General features: G+C 38.1%; 1 protein-coding gene across 15 annotated transcripts in view; it reads right to left on the reverse strand.

The window, feature by feature from the left end:
• SYNE1 (spectrin repeat containing nuclear envelope protein 1) overlaps positions 1-21,650 on the reverse strand; it is a 561,745-nt gene that overhangs the window by 394,678 nt on the left and 145,417 nt on the right. For 14 of the 15 annotated variants that reach the window (XM_055134197.1, XM_055134196.1, XM_055134206.1 and 11 more), the window contains 6 exons: positions 17,942-18,138; positions 12,955-13,064; positions 7,315-7,365; positions 6,117-6,224; positions 3,251-3,388; positions 1,571-1,735 (listed from right to left, as the gene is read on the reverse strand). In XM_055134197.1, coding sequence (XP_054990172.1) covers positions 1,571-1,735; positions 3,251-3,388; positions 6,117-6,224; positions 7,315-7,365; positions 12,955-13,064; positions 17,942-18,138 — 769 coding nt within the window. The remainder of the gene's footprint in view (positions 1-1,570; positions 1,736-3,250; positions 3,389-6,116; positions 6,225-7,314; positions 7,366-12,954; positions 13,065-17,941; positions 18,139-21,650) is intronic. The other variant, XM_055134201.1, reaches the window with a different exon arrangement.

The following is a 21,650-nucleotide window of genomic DNA, read 5'->3' on the forward strand; positions in this document are numbered from 1 at the left end:
CACCTCTCTCATTCCAAAATCAGTACCAGAGAAGCATAGAATGAAACCTGCTACTTTACTTGCTTCTTTATAAGGGGGGATGAGGTGGGGTGGGGGTGGCAGTGGGCCTGCTCCTGGCTCTGAGCTCAAGGATAACGCCTAGAGGTGCTTAGGGAGACTGTGTGTAGTGCGGGGGATTAAGCTGGGATTGGCCACATACAAGTCAAGCGCCTTATTCCCTACATTTTCTCTCTGGTCTATGACTTTGTTTCATAATTTAGCTTAGAATATGCAAGTGTTGATCTCCTTGGAGGAGTTTGAAATAAATCAATAAGTTGTCACAAAATTATTAGTTATGAATTGTCCCTCTGTGGTCAAAGCCTCTGCTGTCAGTTCAACTCTTCTAGATATAGTTGAACCCATGATGACACCCCATGCAGGGTAGACAAATATGCAATAATGCACTGTAGCACTGCACTGTCGTCCTGTTGTTCATTCATTTGCTCGAGCGGGTACCAGTAATGTCTCCATCATGAGACTTGTTGTTACTGTTTTTGGCATATCCACTATGCCACGGGTAGCTTGCCAGGCTCTGCCGTGCAGGCAAGATACTCTCGGTAGCTTGCCAGGCTCTCTGAGAGGGAAGGAGGAATATAACCTGGGTCGGCTGTATACAAGGCAAACACCCTACCCACTGTGCTGTCACTCCAGTATAATGCCCTAAATGCAGTATTTCTGAAAATCACATTTCCAATCGGTCTGCACTATCACAACAGTCCCACTCCTCTAAAATATCAAAATTTATATAACATAGAAAACTGGCCAGGAAGAAAGTGGAAGAGATTAACAAACGAGTAAAATGGGATCGGCCTAATCTCAGCACCTCTTCGTACCCTGCCCCTTCCTCATCCCCTTCCATAGTGCCAGGAGAGAAAACTTGGCCTCTCAATCAGACTGATTAGCTTGGAGACAAAAAAGGTTGAGGGTCAGAGACTCAAGACCCCGCTTGTAACTGTGTATTGTCTGCGGGCTTGTATTTTGAAAACTAAATGAAGTCATAGAAATCACACAGAAAATGAAGGACTAGATAAATACCAAAAAATCTCATGCACATGCAGCCTGTGTAAAGACAAAGCAGCATAACAGAGTCCAATGGAAACAACCCTTGATACTCTGTGGCCACAGAGCTGAGGCTCCCAAGGATGGGCAATGTCCAGTGGAGTGAAAGGGTCCAAGGAACCATGGTAGGGGGAGACTGGCCTTTTAGGGATGGGTTCATGTAAAAACATTATACCTATAAACGTATAAAAATATTTGCAGACTAGTAAACCAATGCTTCCTCTACAACAAACAGGTTTAAAGGGACTACAAAAACTTTCAAAGAGCTTTTGAAAAATATCAAATACCAAAAAAGGAAATAAATTCAAGAGAGGATGAGAAAAAATTAGAAAAGTTCTAAGAAGACACAGCAGACATCTCTGGAGCAGTAAAGATGGATGAACAGGAGGCGTATGTCACCCACGTAGGCAGAGTTCATAAGCAGACTCCGCCGGAACTGTTCTACTGGAAGGGTTACAGCCAGAATATTTACCTTGTGTTGCTCAAGTTTCCGTTGGATTGTGTTGGCCGTTTCCTCATGGGCCTGGTGAATGGCTATTTCCTCTCTCAGAGCCACCTCTGCTCGGTATAACCAGGCACCTATGGTACCCAGAGGAGCAGGAAGAGATTTATCAAGCTGTATGTGCCAATCAAAGAGCTGAAATTGAAAAAAAAAATAGAATATTCCAAATGCAGAAGATCATTTCTAAAGACTCCCCAGTGATTTTAAAGCCTACATAAAACTTTAAGTAAATGATCTCAGGGTAAGTATCCAGTATAAGGTGAACAAATTAGTAAGTATCAGGTACTTATAAATTAGCAAGGACCAGGAAAACAAATGTTTATGCTCAGAATGTGATGCTTTAGGAACATGGAGGACATTATAATCTAGCACTGTAGCACTGTCACTGTAGCACTGTCATCCCATTTGTTCATCAATTTGCTCGAGCAGGCACCAGTAACGTCTCCATGACGAGACTTGTTGTTACTGTTTTTGGCATTTGAATATGCCATGGGGAGCTTGCCAGGCTCTGCCGTGCGGGGAAGATACTCTCGGTAGCTTGCCGGGCTCTCTGAGAGGGACAGAGGAATAGAACCCGGGCCGGCCACGTGCAAGACAAACGCCCTACCCACTGTGCTATCTATCACTCCAGTCCAAATTTCATTTCTAATCTAAAGGAAATTAATTTTAAAGAAACTTAAAATAGATCTTAGAATCTCCAAGGATGTGTCTAGGAGTCTAAATGGTTTTCTTCTTATGGAAATCACAATGCATCCACTAAGTTTTAGTTTGTCTCTAGATGAAAGGGGAAAAAAGCCTAAGGTTTCTTTCTCTCTTGCTCCAGAATTCAGGCCGAATATACTAGCTAGTGAAAAATCCTTTCAACCTTCCCACATGAAGACAGGTCCAGAAAAATCGGGTCTAAATATGTACGGAGGAAAAGGAGTACCTAGAATTCTTTCCACAATAATATAATTCTCTAGGAATTAGTGCATTTTTCTCCTTCACCTAACTCCTAGACAGTGCTCCCTCAACTACTGAAGGCCAAGTTTGATGCATGAGGATTTGGGAACTAGCCTATTTCTTTGTTAGTTTGTTGGGAAAAATAGATTAGCAAAAGGAGGGAAACAGATCCAAGCCATATTCCCATTAGTCACTAAAACTTCTGAAGCTTTGAAACTTTGGTCTTTCAATTTGCAAATCATTAACATGACATTTTCAGAGTATTTGTTCCTTCTGGTTCAATGAAATCTGAAGATATGCTTACATTGAAGAATACAAAATGGGTATGAGAAGGGGAGACTATTCGGTTAATGGGAAGTGGTTATGGAATATGAAGAAGTTGTTAAGACTGGATTCCTACAAGAGGCAGTTCTAATCCGCCCAGAATGAAGTCACGGAGAAGTAACCCAGATGGTCTTCAAGACTGGAATCGATCATCTAGTCAATGACGGAATGATGTGAAATGGGGCCAGAGAGGCAGCAAGAGTGTTTCACAAACTTAAGCAAAACTTGACAGGGGCAGAGAATGTCCCTTGATGAAATATTTCCTTTGCCCAACAAGCAGGAAGACCCATTGCAATTATTACTGGGTAGGAAATGGTGATGGGAAGCCTCCATGATTAAATGACACAAGTCCCCATGAAATGAATGAATTGTAGGAGAACTTACCCTGGAGGATGCTCTCTCCCACGACTGTTTCACCAGAGCTTGGTCAAGTGACAGCTTGCCATCTCTGTGTAAGGGCTGTATTAAGTGTTCAATCTGTTTCCTTTTTATCTCGTATTGAACTCTGAAGTGTTTGAATGACTGGAGGAAGAAAAACAGCAACAGCATGGCAATGAGTCAAAATAAGCAAAAGCAGAGGAAACCACCTTTCCGAAATAATAATCTTTCCTATTTGGATAACACTCAGTATATGTTGTTGATAAAATGCCAGTTTTGATACAAATAGCAGCTTACCAGTTTCCAAGTCCTGAACAATGAAACTGACCCCATGGGAAGTACTTCCTACATTTTGTCTCTTCTGGTTCTTTCTCGAGCCCGGTACATACACAGGCCCTATCCTTCCATACACAGTACCTGACTCCACAATGGAAAGTAAAGGAGAAGGCGGAAGTCTAGATTTTCTCACTTCTAGTAAAATAGTGTACTTGTCAGACCATGAGGATCAGTTAATGATAGTAAATGGAACTATTCATTTATGCTAATAAGCACATAGGTGGTTTACTTTCAGGTTCCAGTTTATGAATATAATTACATATATGAAAATCTAATGAGTGATAGTGAGAGTAACAGTGAATTAATTATCTCTAAAATTTTTTTCTAAAATCTTTATAAGGAAGTAGACTTAGGCAATTTCATTTGTATAATAGTAATTTACTTAACTTTTATGGCAGTAACCCATTAATATTGTGTGGGTTTTTTTGGTTACTGTATGTGTAGCATAAATTCCCAATGGGTAGGCTTAATAACAAGTCTTATATTAGCTCTCCCAAAAGTCATGACTTTAAAGTTTTTTCTTTTGCATCAAATAACACATCTAAAATATGATTTTTAAGTCCAAATAAACATGAATTGGAAGTACCACTGCAATGTGAAATTATAATTTAAAAAATGAAAATGGCCCCATGAAATCTACCAGATAATACAGCTGAAGGAATTTCTAGGTGATTATTAATTCTAATAATCAGACATGTAAATTCACATGAAGAACACTGGGGGGAGACGGTGAATAAATATTTTTCTTTCCTAAGTCACTGGAATTGAACAACTCCAATGAAAATTAAATTATTATTCAATGTTATTCCACAGAATTTCATGCATGAAAAAACTAGAAAATATGCTACTGATTGATGAGTAGAATCAGAAAATGCGGGTTACCTAATGAACACACTTGAAAGAAAATGCCCCCTTTGGATTTCTGATGCTCCGTAACCCTATTTAAAAGGACAGCTGACCATATTGGGTTCCTTTTTATCTTAAAATTTTTTAAATCCTTTTTTTACCTCATAAAATAACTGGTTACAACAGCCATCTCCATGACTTCAAATTTATTTCTGAAAATTTATGCTAAGACTAAAACATATCAATAGACTGTATCACTGTATCACTGTCATCCCGTTTTTCATCAATTTGCTCGAGCAAGCACCAGTAACGTCTCCATTGTGAGATTTGTTGTTACTGTTTTTTGGCAAGACTAAGCAAGTATATTTACTGTGCTTGCCTTTCTATTCTCGAATTTCTGAATTGATCATTTTTAAATCACAGAAAATCCTACTGCTTGAGAGAAATTTTTTTTAGTCACAATTCAAAAACTAAGCATTTATTTATTACTCTACCAAGTTCAACAAATGCTTAATAGAATGACCCACTTAAATTTAGACGCACTTTATAGATGTGAGCACATAAATATCACACATTAAAATTATAGTTGATATTTGTATTGTCTGCCAGGATGAGAAACTTACATTATTGCACTTCTTAATACCAAGAAGTGATTGAAATGTCATCTAGACTAGAATATAATATAGTTTTGCCAGAAAAATGCATTGCCATTTTAAATGGAAGGAAAATGTTAATGCTGCATAGAATAGATATCATTGGAAAAACCTGTCATAAGTCTCTATGTTTTGGAAGCAGAACTTGGACGTAGAAATCCAATTAATGACAATATAATGATAACGGGAAGAAAATAGCAACAGCAGGCTCCCTTGGTTTCCATTGAAATGCACATATTGAACAAGGCAAGTCATAGGTGAAATCAATCCCATTAATGGAACCACTCCAAATACTCATGTTGCAATCCTTTATTAAAGTCAGCTTACTCAGTGATTTCGCAAGGAATTCACTTTTTGGTGTATGTTTGTGTTATGAGATATTTACACAATCATGAATTCTACAAAGATGACTGGGTTTTGGGTTCTGGGACATCTACAAGACTGAATTCTGGAAAACTCATGAAGCTTCTTAGATCGATCCATGCACAATGTAGACAAATACAATCTAAAACTACTTACACTTACACAGAGATACAATTATTTAAAAAAAAAAACAGATAACATACTTTGTTCTGTTTGTTTTGCTTTTGATCTTGGGCTACAATAGGTGTGTTCAGGGCTTGCTTCCGGTTCCTGCTGAGATACCATTCTTGGTGGTACTCAGGGGACCAAATGCAGTAGTGAGGACTGGCAAATGCCTAAACTCCTAATCGATCTGTCTGGCCCAATAGTATTTCTTTTTGTGAGGACACAGGGCACATCTGGCTGTGATCAGGGCTTACTCCTGGCTCTGTATTCGGGGATCACTCCTAGCAGTGTTCAGGGGACCATATGTGGTGTCAAGGATTGAACTCCGGTCAGATACATATAAAGCAAGCAATTTACCCAGTATACTGTCTTTCGATCCCCAATAATAATTTCTTTTTTAAAAAAGTATTTGTTAAAAACTCACAATGCCTGAACATAGATTAAAGCACATATAAGGATGTTACTCATAAAATTCTTTAGAAAGGTGAAATATCTTTTTCATACATCACCTGGTATTTATCCTGTAAATTTGATTCTGCCACCTGTGCCCTTGTCAAATCTCTTTCAAATTGATCAATCCAAACTTTCGTTTCCTTCAAAACCAGTCTTTCTTCTCTCTGGAAGCCAGCAGATAATACAGTTTTAGTAGTAATTGTGCATTTATCTTGTAGACAATAATGAATACCTTGATTCTCTCTGAAAAATCTTCTCTCTCCCCCTTCCCATTTGAAATGTCAGAAGCAAAATTAAATTCTAGAAAAATATCTTAATGATCCTGCCAAATGTTGAAATTACCTAACCTCATTAATTTTTTCCCTCTAGCAACACTAATTTAATTAAGAAAATATGCTTGGGGGAATGTTATAAGTTAACAAAATACTTGCCATTCTCTGTCTAATTATGAATATAAATTATTTTCTTCCAGATTCATTTAAAAATATTAAAATATAAATAGGCTTTCTTGCTTTGTTTTGTTTTGTTTGTTCTTTTGGGCTACTCCGAGTAGTTCTTGGGAATTACTCTTGTCTCTCAGCATGGCAATTACTCGTGGTGAGGGTTCAGGTGAATATATGAGGTTAAACCCGGGTCAGCAGTGTGCAAGGCAAATGCCCTACCAGCTATAACTCCAGCCCTAAAATATACAAACAAATCTTGAGTTTTATTTTCACGTCACACATAAGTATCACTATATCACTGTCATCCCATTGCTTATCGATTTGCTCGAGCGGGCACCAGTAACGTCTCCAAGTGAGACTTGTTGTTACTGTTTCTGGCACATCTGTAACACCATGGATAGCTTGCCAGACTCTGCTGTGTGAGCGAGATATAGTCGGTAGCTGGCCAGGCTCTCTGAGAGGGATGGAGGAATCAAACCTGGGTCAGTCATGTGCAAGGCAGATGCCCTACCTGCTGTGCTATCGCTTCAATAAGTTACACATAAGTAGTCAGACATAATTATAAATTATTCCTTTTATTAGTTCATTAAGTGCTATTTAAAATTAATCATTGATGTCAACTTGTAAATAGATTAGTGGCATGTCTGTGGGATTGTCTTAATAGCATTTACACATGTTATTTGCTTATTAGGGAGAAAAAGGAAAAAAACATAACTACAGTATTAAGTGTATACACAAGAGAAAGTCATGCAAAAGAAAGAAAGCAGAATGTTTGGAATAGGTCACTGGGTCAAGACAACTTAAATCTTACCTTTAAATAAGGGGTATTATTTGCAAAAGTTGGAAAAGTTGAAAATATTTCCTAACAATACGAAAAGATAACATACAGAAAAATGATATAACTGAGACACTAAAATCATAGAAGAAACAAGAAAATAAACAATGGAGACACATTGACCAATAAATGGGAAATAATGTCATTAGCATCATTATGTAATGATATTTTGTGACTTTTAAAGTTATCCAAGTATTCTAATTTAACAAAGAAATGTAGTTTTCTGAATTTTGATATTGACATTTTATTTTATAAAAGCCATATGCGGTACCATATATACTTTATACACAAGCATGTCTGGAACATTTTTAAAGTAGAATCATGTAAAGAAGAGGAATATTGGACATAAATTCTCCACAAGCACATTTAGGGGGCTATTTCTGTGCCCCTATCATCATGCCTAAGACTGTTTTGAAGTTTGGAAGGCAACTAGTAATACTTTTGTGATAGAAGAATTTATCAAATAAATAACTGAAAATTTTAAGGAGTAAGTTAGATAAGCCAGTAGGCTTATTTTATTGATTTATGAGTGATAGTTATGCAACAAAAACCATTAAGGAAAAAGTATATTTATCATTGACTGAAATAAGAAAGACATAGCTATGTTTATTTCTACTAAGAAAATAAGATTAGAATGGTAGGCATAAAATACTTCCTTTACATAAAAACATAACTAGACTATAGAAATCAAATATATCCCTACAAAAATGGAAGCCTGAAACATACATACACACCAAAATTCAAACACAAAGGATTTTTCACTCACAAGAAGCAACATATGCTTTATATCTGTTGATTCTGCTTGCTCTCCATGTTCTACAGGGTGGGGAGCTGAGGTAAATATTCTGCATAAACTAGATTTGGTCACAAATCATGGGATCCCCCAGAACCATAATGGAGAGAAAACGCCAATCTTTGCTTGTTCTACATTTGATCCAGAGATTATTCTGATTATTCTGACTATCCTGAATTGGAAAAAAAAATCTGCCTTCAATTCCAGAGGAAGACATACATCTGTATTTTAAGATGCCAAGATTTTTATAAGTGAATTAAAAGAACCATTTTCGAGATGAGATCCAGAGCAGCCTCGAAAGACACGGCCCCTTTGCTCCTTAAAGACTATGATCCGGGAGGTCTACTAACCCATTTTGGCACCCATCAGCTTCTGATAGAAATGCATCTAGACTGTGAACTGAGCTAAAATAACAGAAATCCAAAACCGCACAGCCGCTGTTGAGGCTGTGCGAGCTCATATAATCTTCATTCTGAGCAATGGAAAACAAATTATCAAATGATGCCTTTTCAGCAGGTTCGATTGTTGGGGGGAAATTCCAAATAATAATAGTGAGTTCTCTGTTGAAATATTGAATGTATTCAAAGTATAGAGAGAATAAAGTGGAGATCATTAGCCACTCAGGCGAGGGGTTGGGTATGGGAGGGGGGTATATTGGGGTTCTTGGTGGTGGAACATGTGCACTGGTGAAAGGATGGGGGTTTGATCATTATATGACTGAGACTTAAACCTGAAAGCTTTGTAACTTTTTCACAGTGATTCAATAAAATAAATTTTTTTTAAAAAAAGAGCCATTTTCTCAAGGCCTAAGTAGAAAAATACTGAGACATCAATAGCTCTAATATGTATAGTTGATAAAACCTTAAGGTTTTATTAGATCAAGTTAGGTGATCATTCAACTTCATTAAAGAGATATATATCCATAACAAAAATGTATAGAAATTTAGAGAACTTTATATAATTTATAGAACTTTATAGAAATTAATCATAAAGATATATATTATGATTTCTTATTCAAATATTAATTTTAATGTGTATACCTAATCTTATAAATGGTCCATTTAAGAGGGAAAAATTTATAAAATGATTTCCCCAAATCAATTATTTTAAACAAACCTGAAGAACTCATATGCAACCTCTCTTTCAGAGAGAGATGAAGGTTTTTTAAAAATCAGAATTTAGTTTGCAATAGATCTATTCATCTTCTAATCTGAAAGTTTCCTTAGTAGAGTTTATCAATGAGTGCCTGTTAGGAGTGAACATTTCAAATCTCTAAAAGTCATTTTATTTTTTGCTCTTTGGGTCACACCCACCGATGCTCAGGTTACAAATTAGCTCTGCACTCTAGAATTACTCCTAGGATGCGGGGATCGAACCCAGGTCGGCCACACACAAGGCAAATGCCCTACCTACTGCACTATCACCCGACCCAAAATCTCTAAGTCTTTGCACAACACTTCTTGCTTTTGAGGCTGATCAGAGCAGCCCCTCTGTGTTTTCAGATGTTTTCTGTCACAGGGCAAGCTCATCTGAAGAGATGATTAATGCCAGAGAAATTCAAATAGTACACTCAGAACCAGAGGAGGATTAAATCCAGTCGGGTCATAAAAGGACATTAGATCTGAAAACCAGTCGAAAGAAGCTGGTATTCTCTCTGCAGCATCGCTGAGTCTAACACGCTTTATTTCTAAGTCTTCCGTTCACAGTAGCAGCCCGGCCTGATCAGTCTCAGAACTGAAAAGGGCCACGTACAGGCCCTGCCAGCTAAGCTTTTGCCTTTAAAGGTGTTTCTGAGAAGCCTTTGCTTTGCTAATAGTGGGTAAATTACTCAGGATTGATCTGAGTTTCTGGAACCTAGAACAAGATGTCCCCTGAAACTATTATTTTGAGAAAAAAATATATAGTTTGGATACCATATCCACTTCAGCAGAAAATCCAGTTGCTTTGGCCCCTCTTTGAAGAAGTTTCTAATTTCTACTCCTGAGATACTTTTTTTCTACCTGAGAACTTTGGTTTGTTCTTTGACTTTTTCCTTTCTTTGCCCGACTTGAGCAGTCTATCCAGAAGGTGCATTATTCAGAACTTTTTTGTTTGTTTTTTTTTTTTGGTTTTGGGGTCACACCCAACTGCATCCAAGGTTTACTCCCTGGCTCTGCACTCCGGAATCACTCTTGGTGGGTTCAGGAAGAACCAAGTGCCCTACTCACTCTGCCCATGGTTTTTTGTCTTGTTCTTTATAGTAATCTTAAATCATTCTTTTTTTTTTTTTTTTTTTTTTTTTTTTTTTACAGTTACAGATTTATACACTTTTGTGCTTATACTTCCCTCATACAAAGTTTGGAACCCATCCCTTCACCAGTGCCCATTCTCCACCACCCGTAAACCCAGTGTCCCTCCCACCCTCCCCAATCCCATCTCCCCCCCACCCCACCCTGCCACTGTGGCAAGGCATTCCCTTCTGTTTCTCTCTCTAATTAGCTGTTGTGGTTTGCAATAAAGGTGTTGAGTGGCCGCTGTGCTCAGTCTCTAGCCCTCATTCAGCCCGCAACTCCCTTCCCCCACATGGCCTTCGACTACAATGTAGTTGGTGATCGCTTCTCTGAGTTGACCTTTCCCCGGAACATGAGGCCAGCCTCGAAGCCATGGAGTCAACCTCCTGGTACTTATTTCTACAGTTCTTGAGTGTTAGTCTCCCACTCTGTTATTCTATATACCATAGATGAGTGCAATCTTTCTATGTCTGTCTCTCTCTTTCTGACTCATTTCACTCAGCATGAAACTTTTCATGCCCATCCACTTGACTACAAAATTCTTGACCTCCTTTTTTCTAACAGCTGCATAGTATTCCATTGTATAGATGTACCAAAGTTTCCTCAACCAGTCATCCGTTCTGGGGCATTCGGGTTTTTTCCAGATTCTGGCTATTGTAAACAGTGCTGCGATGAACATACATGTGCAGATGTTGTTTCGATTGTACTTTTTTGCCTCTCTGGGATATATTCCCAGCAGTGGTATTGCTGGGTCAAATGGGAATTCAATATCTAATTTTTTGAGAGTCGTCCAAATTGTTTTCCAGAAGGGCTGAACCAGTCGGCATTCCCACCAGCAGTGAAGAAGGGTCCCTTTCTCCCCACATCCTCTCCAACAGCGGTTGCTTTTGTTCTTTTGGATGTGTGCTAGTCTCTGTGGTGTGAGGTGGTATCTCAAAGTTGTTTTGATTTGCATCTCTCTGATGATTAGTGATGCAGAGCACTTTTTCATGTGCCTTTTGGCCATTCGTATTTCTTCCTTGGTAAAGTTTCTGTTCATTTCTTCGCCCCATTTTTTGATGGGGTTGGATGTTTTCTTCTTGTAGAGTTCAACCAGTGCTTTATATACCATTGATATCAACCCCTTATCTGATGGGTATTGTGTAAATATCCTTTCCCATTCTGTGGATAGTCTTTGGATTCTGGTCACTGTATCTCTTGCGGTGCAGAAGCTTTTTAGTTTAATGTAGTCCCATTTGTTGATCTCTGTTTTTACTAGATTGCTTAGTTCCGTGTCACGTTTGAAGATACCTTTATCTTCAATATCGTGGAGGGTTTCGCCGACCTTGTCTTCAATGTACCTTATGGTTTGTGGTCTAATGTTGAGGTCTTTAATCCATTTTGATCTGACTTTTGTGCATGGTGTCAGGTCAAGGTCTAAACCCATTTTTTTGCATGTGGTTGTCCAGTTGTGCCAGCACCATTTGTTAAAGAGGCTTTCCTTGCTCCACTTCACATCTCTTGCTCCCTTATCAAAGAGTAATCTTAAATCATTCTTAAACCTCTTGCTAAACCTCAAGCAACATGGACAAACTTTCACAGAACTGTGAAGAAGAGGAGAGAGAAGAAATGAAGAGGGGAAGGAGGAAGGTTGTCGCTAAGGGGCAGGGACCCCAGACACATTGTTCGGAGGTGTGGTAAGCTCACGGATCCAGACCACAGAGGCATCCACACCGGAAGCAGGTCACTGAAACTCCAGCAACCTAAATGAAAAATGGGCCTGGCAGGCAGGCAGGCCTGGGTGATATTATCTGATATTATCCTATCATCTGGGATAAAAATTAAAAATTAGAAATGTGTATTTTTTTCTATAAACAGAAGGACAAAGGAGACACAGCAAGCTTCAATAACTCAATAGATTTAAAGTACCTAGCTACAGATGTAAAAAACCTATAGATCAATGTTGATCTTTTCTCCAAATAAATATAAATAAAGTTTTTTTCCTCTAAAGAAGCTCTACTCTGCTAAACTTTCATACACAGAACATTTAGTTCTCAGATAAGCCTCTCCTTCTGGCAGCTTCATGCTCTGTATGCTTTTTATGCTTTCACTGGAATTATTTCTTTTTTTTTTAATTATTTGAAAATTTTACTGAATCATTGTGTGATACAAAGTTACAAAGTTGTCTATGATTGCATTTCAGTTGTTCAATGTTTTAGCATCCATGTCTTAGCCAATGCCACATCCCTCCACCAATGACCCCAGTTCCCCTCCAGCCCCAGGCCTGCATCTATGGCACACACGTTTTTCCTTTTTGGGGGGCACTGTGGTTGGCAATATTATTACTGAAATTCTATCATGCAAATCACTTTACTTCCTTTTCGCACCCAGCTCTTGTCCAGAGTGATCACTTCCCACTGTCATTGTCATATGTGTACCTATTCTTAATTTAGCTTCTCTCATATTAAAATGCATTTTATTTTCAAATTTTTTGAAAATAACATGCTTTAAATACTGACTCACTGCCATGCACTGGCCTATAGATACTTGCAGAAATACAAGGCAGACACTTACATCATTGTCCAACTCATCGGCGCCTGTGTTGTAAATGTCAGGGTAATGTTTCAGAAACTGGGCCACATAGGTCATGATGGACTTCTCATCGGGTTTATCCACATCGACATCTGGAAGGGAAGGAATTACACACAATCATATTTTAAGATGACAAATTTTGAAATCGACTTAACATCTCCAAATACAATGTCTTATATTCAGAAGACAAACACAGAATGAATATTTAGAGAGGAGAATAGGAACTGATTTAGTCTGGATGACACACGGTGAAAAATCTTAAAATTTGAAATGATGGCAGGTTTCTACAACAAATAGGAAAGATCATTTAAATTATCTCAACACTCAGTCATCAGAAATATGACTGAGTGTCACTGATTCTACTCTGTGATCTTTAAACATTCTCTCCAGTTACTCAGATACAAATAATAGGTAAAAATTTTAATTGATTTGAATGTCTAAAAAAAAATGCTTACAGGGAATGTCTAAAAAAAAATGCTTACAGGGACAGGCCCAGACGTGACCCTGAGTGGCCGCACACGAACGGTTCCTCCATTCCTGAATGCCCATGATCCTGGAGGACAACTAACTACTTTTAGCACCCAGCGGCTTCTTGTAGAAATGCCTCTAGACTGTGAACTAAGCTATGGCCCCATGCCGCCCCGGGAGGGGAAAGGTTTTTCTCTCTCTGCCTTTCCTTTCCCCAGCAGCGTGGCGACCGCCATCTTCTAAGGCCCACTAAACAGAGGTGAGAGCTTGCAATGATGTGACTTCTGGCAGAAATTTCTCTGGACATAATTACTAAAATACCAGAAATCCAAAGTGGCCGACCCCATATGCTCTTCATTCTCAGCAATGGAAAACAAATTATCAAATGATGTCTTTTCCGCAGATCTGATTGTTGGGGGGAAATTCCAAATAATAATAGTGTGTTTTCTGTTGAAACATTGAATGTAATCAAAGTAAAGAGAAAGTAAAGGAAAATCATCAGCCACACAGGTGGAAGGGTGGGGGGATGGGAGGTATACTGGGGTTCTTGGTGGTGGAACATGTGCATTGGTGAAGGGATGGGTGTTTGATCATTCTATGACTGAGACTTAAGCCTAAACGTTTTGTAATTTTTCACATGGTGAGTCAATAAAAAATTTTTAAAAATGCTTACAGGGACAGCGGGATGGCTTAGTGGTGGAGTAGTGGTCTGGAGGCTATGAGTTCAACCCCCAGCACCATCCCTCAGGCTGAGTGAGAATGGTCTCAGGAGCACTGCAGTTTGTGGTACTTGGCAAGCACTGCAACTAAAAGTAATGCCCAGTCATTGCAGCAGCAACAATAAAGTAAAGGGATGAAGCTCATGATGTGTGCCAATGAACACAAGTGTCCACGGAGTATACACTGTGTAGCACACATTGCCAAATATAAAACAGCCTCGCCTGGCTTCCTCATGCTTAGTGTTAGAAAAGAGGGAGTCACCCGATGTTTAGTTCCTCAGAGAGCCTCTACAAGTAGAGTCTGAGTGACTGTTCTCTGAACAACTAAGTCCTGTTTCAGGGAGACAGAGGTAGAACACGTGTCAATGACTCTCATTTTTAACATCATAGATGTCTATCTTAGAAAATCAGTGCAGGGGGGAAAGGCAGCTGAGATAGAGAAGGGAACACCAAGTAAATGATTGTTGGAGGGCTCACTCAGAATGGGAGATGCGTGCTGAAAGTAGACTATGGACCAAATACGATGACCTTTTAGTACCCATATAGTGAACCATAACACGCAAAAGGAGAGAGAGAGTAAAAGAGAATGTGCCTGCCACAGAGGAGGGGAAATGTGTGTGGGGGGAGTTAGGAGGGGTGGTGGGAGGGATACTGGGAACATTGGTGGTAGAGAACGGGCACTGGTGGAGGGATGCGTGCTCCATCATTGTATGACTGAAACGTAATCACAAAAGTTTATAAGTCTGTAACTGTATCTCATGGTGATTCATTCAAAAGAAAAAAAGTAAAGAAAATCAGTGAAAACCAGACAGAGATACTTATATGCATGTAAAAATTATAGCATGGGCTGAGACTGAATATGCCGAAGTGTCATGTGTTTTAAACAATTTTTTTTTAAAATACCCATTCTCAAGGAAATTGAAAAGGCTGAGTACCCTTGGAGATTATAAATATACATTATCTACCCACAGAGCCAAGGATATAATTAATCAAATAAAAAGATGGAAATCAAAATGCAGAACTGATGCAATTTTTGCAATGTTTTGTGTGATTTCTAAAGATTATCCATGTAAGACCAGAGATAATACAGTAGGAATGGGGTTTGCCTTGCATGTGGCTGACCCGGGGTTCAATCCTTGGCATTTCATATGATCCCGTGAGCAGTGCAAGGAATAATTCTTGAGTGCAGAGCCAGGAGTAACCCCTGAGCATTGAAGGGTGTGACCCAAAAAGCCAAAATATAATACATTTTAAAAATAAATAAAGATTATTCATGTAGTTTACATAAAGTACTGCAAGTCAAATACATCAAAAGGAAGCAAATATAAAATATTTGGGGAGTCTCAGATGATTCAAAGGAGATGCTGCAAAGAATAAGATCCCTGAACAAAAAAATGCACATGAAGAATACGTAAAATGGCTCTGTGGAGTATGAAGCTGGGATTGAAAAATATTTACTGTATTAAAGTGTTTGAAATCTTCATTTTATGTATCACTTGGTACAGTACATGGTTTTGGTTTGCATGTAACCATATTATAAACTAATTGTATAGTAGACATCAGTCTATTTAATATCTATCCCGCATAGTGTATATATTTGAGTAGGTTAATAACTTTTTGAGGGGGAACTCTCAATGGACTATTAAAGGGGAGGCACTGGCCTGGGATACCCTTGCATTTGGACAACCTCAGTTCTGGTACTCAAAAAAAAGGAGCAAGATTCTCTAGCTCAGAGGGTATGAAAGAAATACTTTAACTCTTATTTTTTACCCAACACGCACACACACACACACACACACACACACACAAAGTCAGCTCTTATGTGTCCTTTCAAGTTGAGGGCTGGAATGGATGTGTGTTTTTCCCTGGATATATATAAATGCAATGGGCACAACTGGTTTTTGTCCGCAGAAAGTGGAAGGCCCTTGGCTGTCCTAGTGAATCTGAATCTGGTGGGCATGGGAAAATGGTTCCCGAATTAACAAAGGAGCTTCATTTTGACACTCATTTCAGAGAGACAAAGTAGGGACCTGTTAGTCTCTGGAACATACAGAGTTTATGGAAACTCACGTCTCAACTTGCGCAGATTCTTAGGTCTTGAAATGTTCATTCTGTTCATTTCTTCTCCCCAATTTTTGATGGGATTAGAGGTTTTTTTCTTATATAATATTAATAGTGTCTTGCATATCCTGGATCTTAATCCCTTATCAGATGGGTATTGGGTAAATATTCTTTCCCATTTTGTGAGCTCTTTCTGTATTTTGGTCACTGTTTCTTTTGAAGAGCAGAAGCTTCTTAGTTTGATATAGTCCCATGTGTTTATGTTTGCTTCCACTTGCATGGTCAGTGCTGTTTCATCCTTAAAGATGCTTTTAGCTTCAATGTCATGAAGGGTTCTGCCTACATTTTCCTCTATGTACCTTATAGATCCATGTCTGATACTGAGGTCTTCAATTCACTTTGATCTGACTTTTGTGACTGACACTAGACAGAGGTCAGAGTTCATTTTTTTGCAGGTAGCTATCCAATTTGAAGGACTACACTCATTTGTGGAGTATAAAATAACATAACACGAGACTGACACCCAAGGACAATAGATAGAAGGGTCAGGAAGATTGCTCCATAGTTGAAAGCCTGCCTTACAGGCGGGCAGGGAGAGGACAGCTGGAATAGAGAAGGGATCACTCAGAAAATGATGGTTGGGGGAATCGGCTGGGATAGGAGATATGTGCCAAAAGTAGATAAAGGACCAAACATGATAACCATTCAGTGTCTGTGCTGCAAGCCATAATGCCCAAAAGTAGAGAGAGAGTCTGTCATGGAGGCAGGGGAAGGGTGGGAAAGGCGGAGGTATACCGGGGATATTGGTGGTGGGGAATGTGTACTGGTGGAGGGATGGGTGTTTGATCATTGTGTGATTATAACTCAGACATTTAAGCTTGTAACTATATCTCACAGTGAATCAATAAAAATAGAAAAAAATTAAAAAAGAAATGTTCATTTTGAAATATCATCCTTATAATTAACTTGTGTTCATTACACTTACATTTCTGCATCCAGTAATAGATTTTTTCAAAATTATCATCCCCCAAACATTACCTTATAAAGAATATTCATTTTGACTTTTTTTTCTCCTGTATAGAAATCAACTTAGCTTAGGAAAAGAAATCAAACTTACTGTCTGAAGCCTTGAAGAAATAAATTCCTATTCCAAAAAGTCTTAAAATTAAATCTGTCCCCTCTCAAAGGTGAAAAATAATTAAAATAAAAATTATCGAACTGAGTCCTATACTAAGTTCCTCCCCACTTGGGGAACTTCTTTTCTCTTCTCCTTTCCAATAAACTTTTCTACTTTCCAAAAAAAAAATTATCCATCAATCATTCTTTGACTGAACCCTGTGGATTCCAAGATAATGAATACAAATAGACATTTCTGCCTGGGGAGGGAGAGTACATTGGTGATTGGTGCATTGTTGAGGAACCATAATTCACAGTAATTTACACACCTTTGAGGCTTTCATCTCATTTTCAGGTATACTGAATAAGTGCAGGTCACCTGCCTAACGCCAGCAAAGTCAAATCAATGTTTATAGCAACAGAACTGTATTTTGCTCCTGAATATAGTAGTGGATCATTTTCTAAGAGAAAATCTGTTCAGGAAGATGTTATTTCTTCCCATTTCTCTCATTTTCTGATTTCTAATGGAATCTCGGGAGTTATGCATTTCTGAGTTTAAGACAGAGGAACTTACGGAGGCAGGGAAAAATCGAGAACCAACAGACCTTCTGGATCTAGTAAGCGTGGGATCCCCAGTTCCAGTTCAGCGATAGTGAAAGCTTCTTCCAGGTTTTCTCGATTGGATCTTCCCTTTATCTTTTCCAAATCCACTAGCTCGGGCCGGATAGCATGGATGACTGAATGAAAGGCAATTCCATTTCGCCAACTCCGCCCAAAGTCCTTCACTTCTATTCCAATCTGCCTAGTGCAATTAAGACAAAATATAATGTCATTTTCTAAATATGCAATATATTTTCCTCAAGATTCTCTGCAAATTCCAATCCTCTTTAGCAGTGAATGAGGTACAGGTAGCTATAGCAGTTAAATGTTTTATGAGAAAATTAAGCAAAACAGAATTTTAAAGGGTCAGAAGATAACATTTCTAGTACCATACTTTGCCCCAGTAGTGTTTTCAGTAGTCAAGATTCACAATGTAAAACACATTTTTTTAAAGAAAACCAAGTTAGGGCCAGAGCAATAGTAGAATGGGAAAGACACTTGTCTTTCACACGGCTAACTCTGATTAGATTCCTGGCATCCCAATGGTCTCAAGGAGTGATCTCTGAGTGCAGAACCAGGAGTAAACCCAGAGTACCACTGAATTACTCAGTGGCACCAACCAAAAAAGCAAACAAAAACCAATTTAATAGGAAGCTGCATATCAAAAATAGAAAAGGAAAATTATTTTGAAAAATCAAAAGTGATCACTACTTATACATTTCTTGAGGAACTATCAAACACATTTCTAATGAAAATTATGAACAGAATTGTGCGTCACACATAGGTTAGAGCACACTCTAAAAAACTGTATTAATTATATCACTGACATCAGAAGGGACAAGTGAAAATGACCATGATGATATCCCTACATTAGGCATCAAAAGGTCTAGACACCATAAGAGTCCAGACAGGATCCCAAGTATGATAATAACCATCAGTTTGTTTTTCAAATTCTCTTTTGAAAATTGCCTTGAGTTCATGCCCTAGTGAAAAAAAATCTTTGTTTTTGGGGTGTATATTTGATTCATTCAATGCCAGTTATGATAAGAAAGTCATTCAAATTGATAGTAATGTTTTGTTGTTGAAGGCAGGTCAACTCACACAGAAAATTGAGAATTTTGTTTTCTACATGCAATTAATCAACTCTAAAGGCAGTTTTCAAAAGAGAACTCGGGGCTGGAGCGATAGCATAGCAGGTAGGGCTTTTGCCTTGCACGTGGCCGACCCGGGTTCGATTCCAAACATCCATATGGTCCCCTGAGCACCGCCAGGAGTAATTCCTCAGTACAGAGCCAGGAGTAAGTCCTGGGCATCGCCAGGTGTGACCCAAAAAGAAAAAAAAACCCAAAAAATCAAAAGAGAACTATAACTTCAACACCTCTTGTTTAAATCTGGTGAATCAATAAAGGTGAAAATTAATTAGGTAACATCCAGTGGATAAAATATTCAATTTCTTTTTTAAAAGAAGCCTCATAATAATTGTTTCAAATACAGCAGAAACCACATTAACTTGATTCTTTTATTTTACTATATTCTCAAAATTTCCATAAACTATAAATAAGACTAGTACACTGATTTAAAAAATTGTCAACTGGCCTTAAATTCTATTTCCACTAACTTATAGTTCACTTCAAAAAATATTTCACCAGTGTATATTCAGTTTGCGTTAAGTATATTGTCTTGAAAATAGAATTATTAGATCTAATAATTACCTTTATAACTAAATATTTTTAATTTTGTGTGATGCCAACTACTTTAATATTGAGTTTCTATACCTCAAAGAACACAAAAAAACACTTTCAATTAACTTATCTAGTCTATGGCATTCTGGAAAACATTCCTCCAAGTTGAGCTGGATACTATTGTATTTATTCCTCTGTACATTTCCCTCTGATCTCATTTTACTTTTGTACCTATGTTTTCCCTCTTCCCTATTTCATCTTTTAAAACACTTTTGCATTCAATCTTTTATGTCCCCTTGAATTGTCTTCTAACAAAATAAGACACAGTGTAAATAAATGTTAGCCTGTAAATATATATTATACAATTTTATATTTTCTGATTCTCTTGCTTATTGATTTATAGACAGTAAAAGTATCCCCCTAAGTGTTTACTCTCCTGAAGTAAAGATATTTCAGTACACTTTCTTCATTTATTGACTATATATCCCATGTACTGTTGGAATAATGTGATCTAAGTAGAAGGTGATATCCCTAAAAAGGTTCTGTTTTGGTCCAGATTTCTCATTTAAGAATCCCAAATAAAAAATAAAAAAATAAAGCAAACACTTACATTGCTTTAAGAAAGATTAGAGAACTGAGTTAAGACGATCACCTTGCATGTGGCTGAGCATCTACTGCGACCAACATACCTATTATAAACCAGATGATTAATCTGGTTTCTCAAAGCCCAGTTTAAGTTTGTTGTTTCAGAAAGCATATCAAAAATTCAATGAGAATCCTACATATTTTCTCGTTTGTCATAGGCAGATTTTAATCTTTCATCATTTCACATGAGAGATTTTGATGTTTATGGAAAGAAAATGTTCTATGCAATCCAGATATTATTGTAACTGTTGCTTGATAGTGAATGAAGGGCAAAATTACCAAAATGGACTGTTAAAATATAAAATTTTATTAGAACCAAACAACAGTGTAAATAGCCATATAAAATTGATCAACCAAAATATGTTGTTGTGTACGTATTTTATTCCAGTAAAAACAGGAAATATACTGACAAAAATGATAAGAAAACTTTACCTGTGTCATTGAAGAAGATGAGGAAGTTCAATTTTCAGGCATTTCTGATGTCTAAGATACTTATCTTACATGACTTTTACTCTGGAGAAACCTGCCCTTTTCTAGTTATTTTATTCATTTTTCTCTTGATACATTTTACCTTAGAAATCTCCAAATATGGTATATAACTATAATATGCTGACTTGATTTTTGAAAAATTTTTATTTATGAGATGTGAACTGAAAGGAATGTAAATTGATTAAAAACTGGAGGCACTGGTTTCACAAAAGTAGCTCAGAGGCAGAATGCCTGCCTTGCTGGGGTGAGCACCCCATCACTTGGTACTGCCCGGTGTTTGTCCCTGATGCTACAACAAGCATAACTCCTGACACTACAATTACACAATGCAAAAGGGAAGGGAGGAAAAAAAAAACAGAAAGACTAGCTCCTTGATGTTCTCTGAAATATTTTTTTATTTAAATACATTTTTTTCTTTTGGTGTCACAGCCAGTGATGCTCAGGGGTTACTCCTGGTTCTGCACTCAGGAATTACTCCTGGCGGTGCTTGGGGGATCATGTGGGATACCAGGGATTGAACCCGGATCGACTATGTGAAAGGCAAATACCCTACCCACTGTAGTATTGCTCCAGCCCCAAAATACATATTTTTAAATTGCATATGAAAGTAGCAAGCACTCTGACAACTTGGTATTTACTGGATGTTTTATCCTTTATCCCCTTTCAGTCTTTTGAGCTCAATAAACCTTCAAGGTATGTGGTCTTGGAGTCTATAATTTTAGGACATATTTAAATCTTCTGGCAGAGAGTCTCTTGTCCGCATGCCTGGCTGTCTTCCCTGGGGCCCCTCGAAGGGGATGGGATCCAGCTTCCCTCCCCACCCGAGCAGAGCTCCCGGCGGGCCGAAGACCACCGGAACCTAGCTACAGCCATGCTCAAGGCCCCTCCCCACACATTC

The sequence above is a fragment of the Sorex araneus genome, chromosome 4 (assembly GCF_027595985.1).
Source record: "Sorex araneus isolate mSorAra2 chromosome 4, mSorAra2.pri, whole genome shotgun sequence".
NCBI classification, from domain to species: domain Eukaryota; kingdom Metazoa; phylum Chordata; class Mammalia; order Eulipotyphla; family Soricidae; genus Sorex; species Sorex araneus.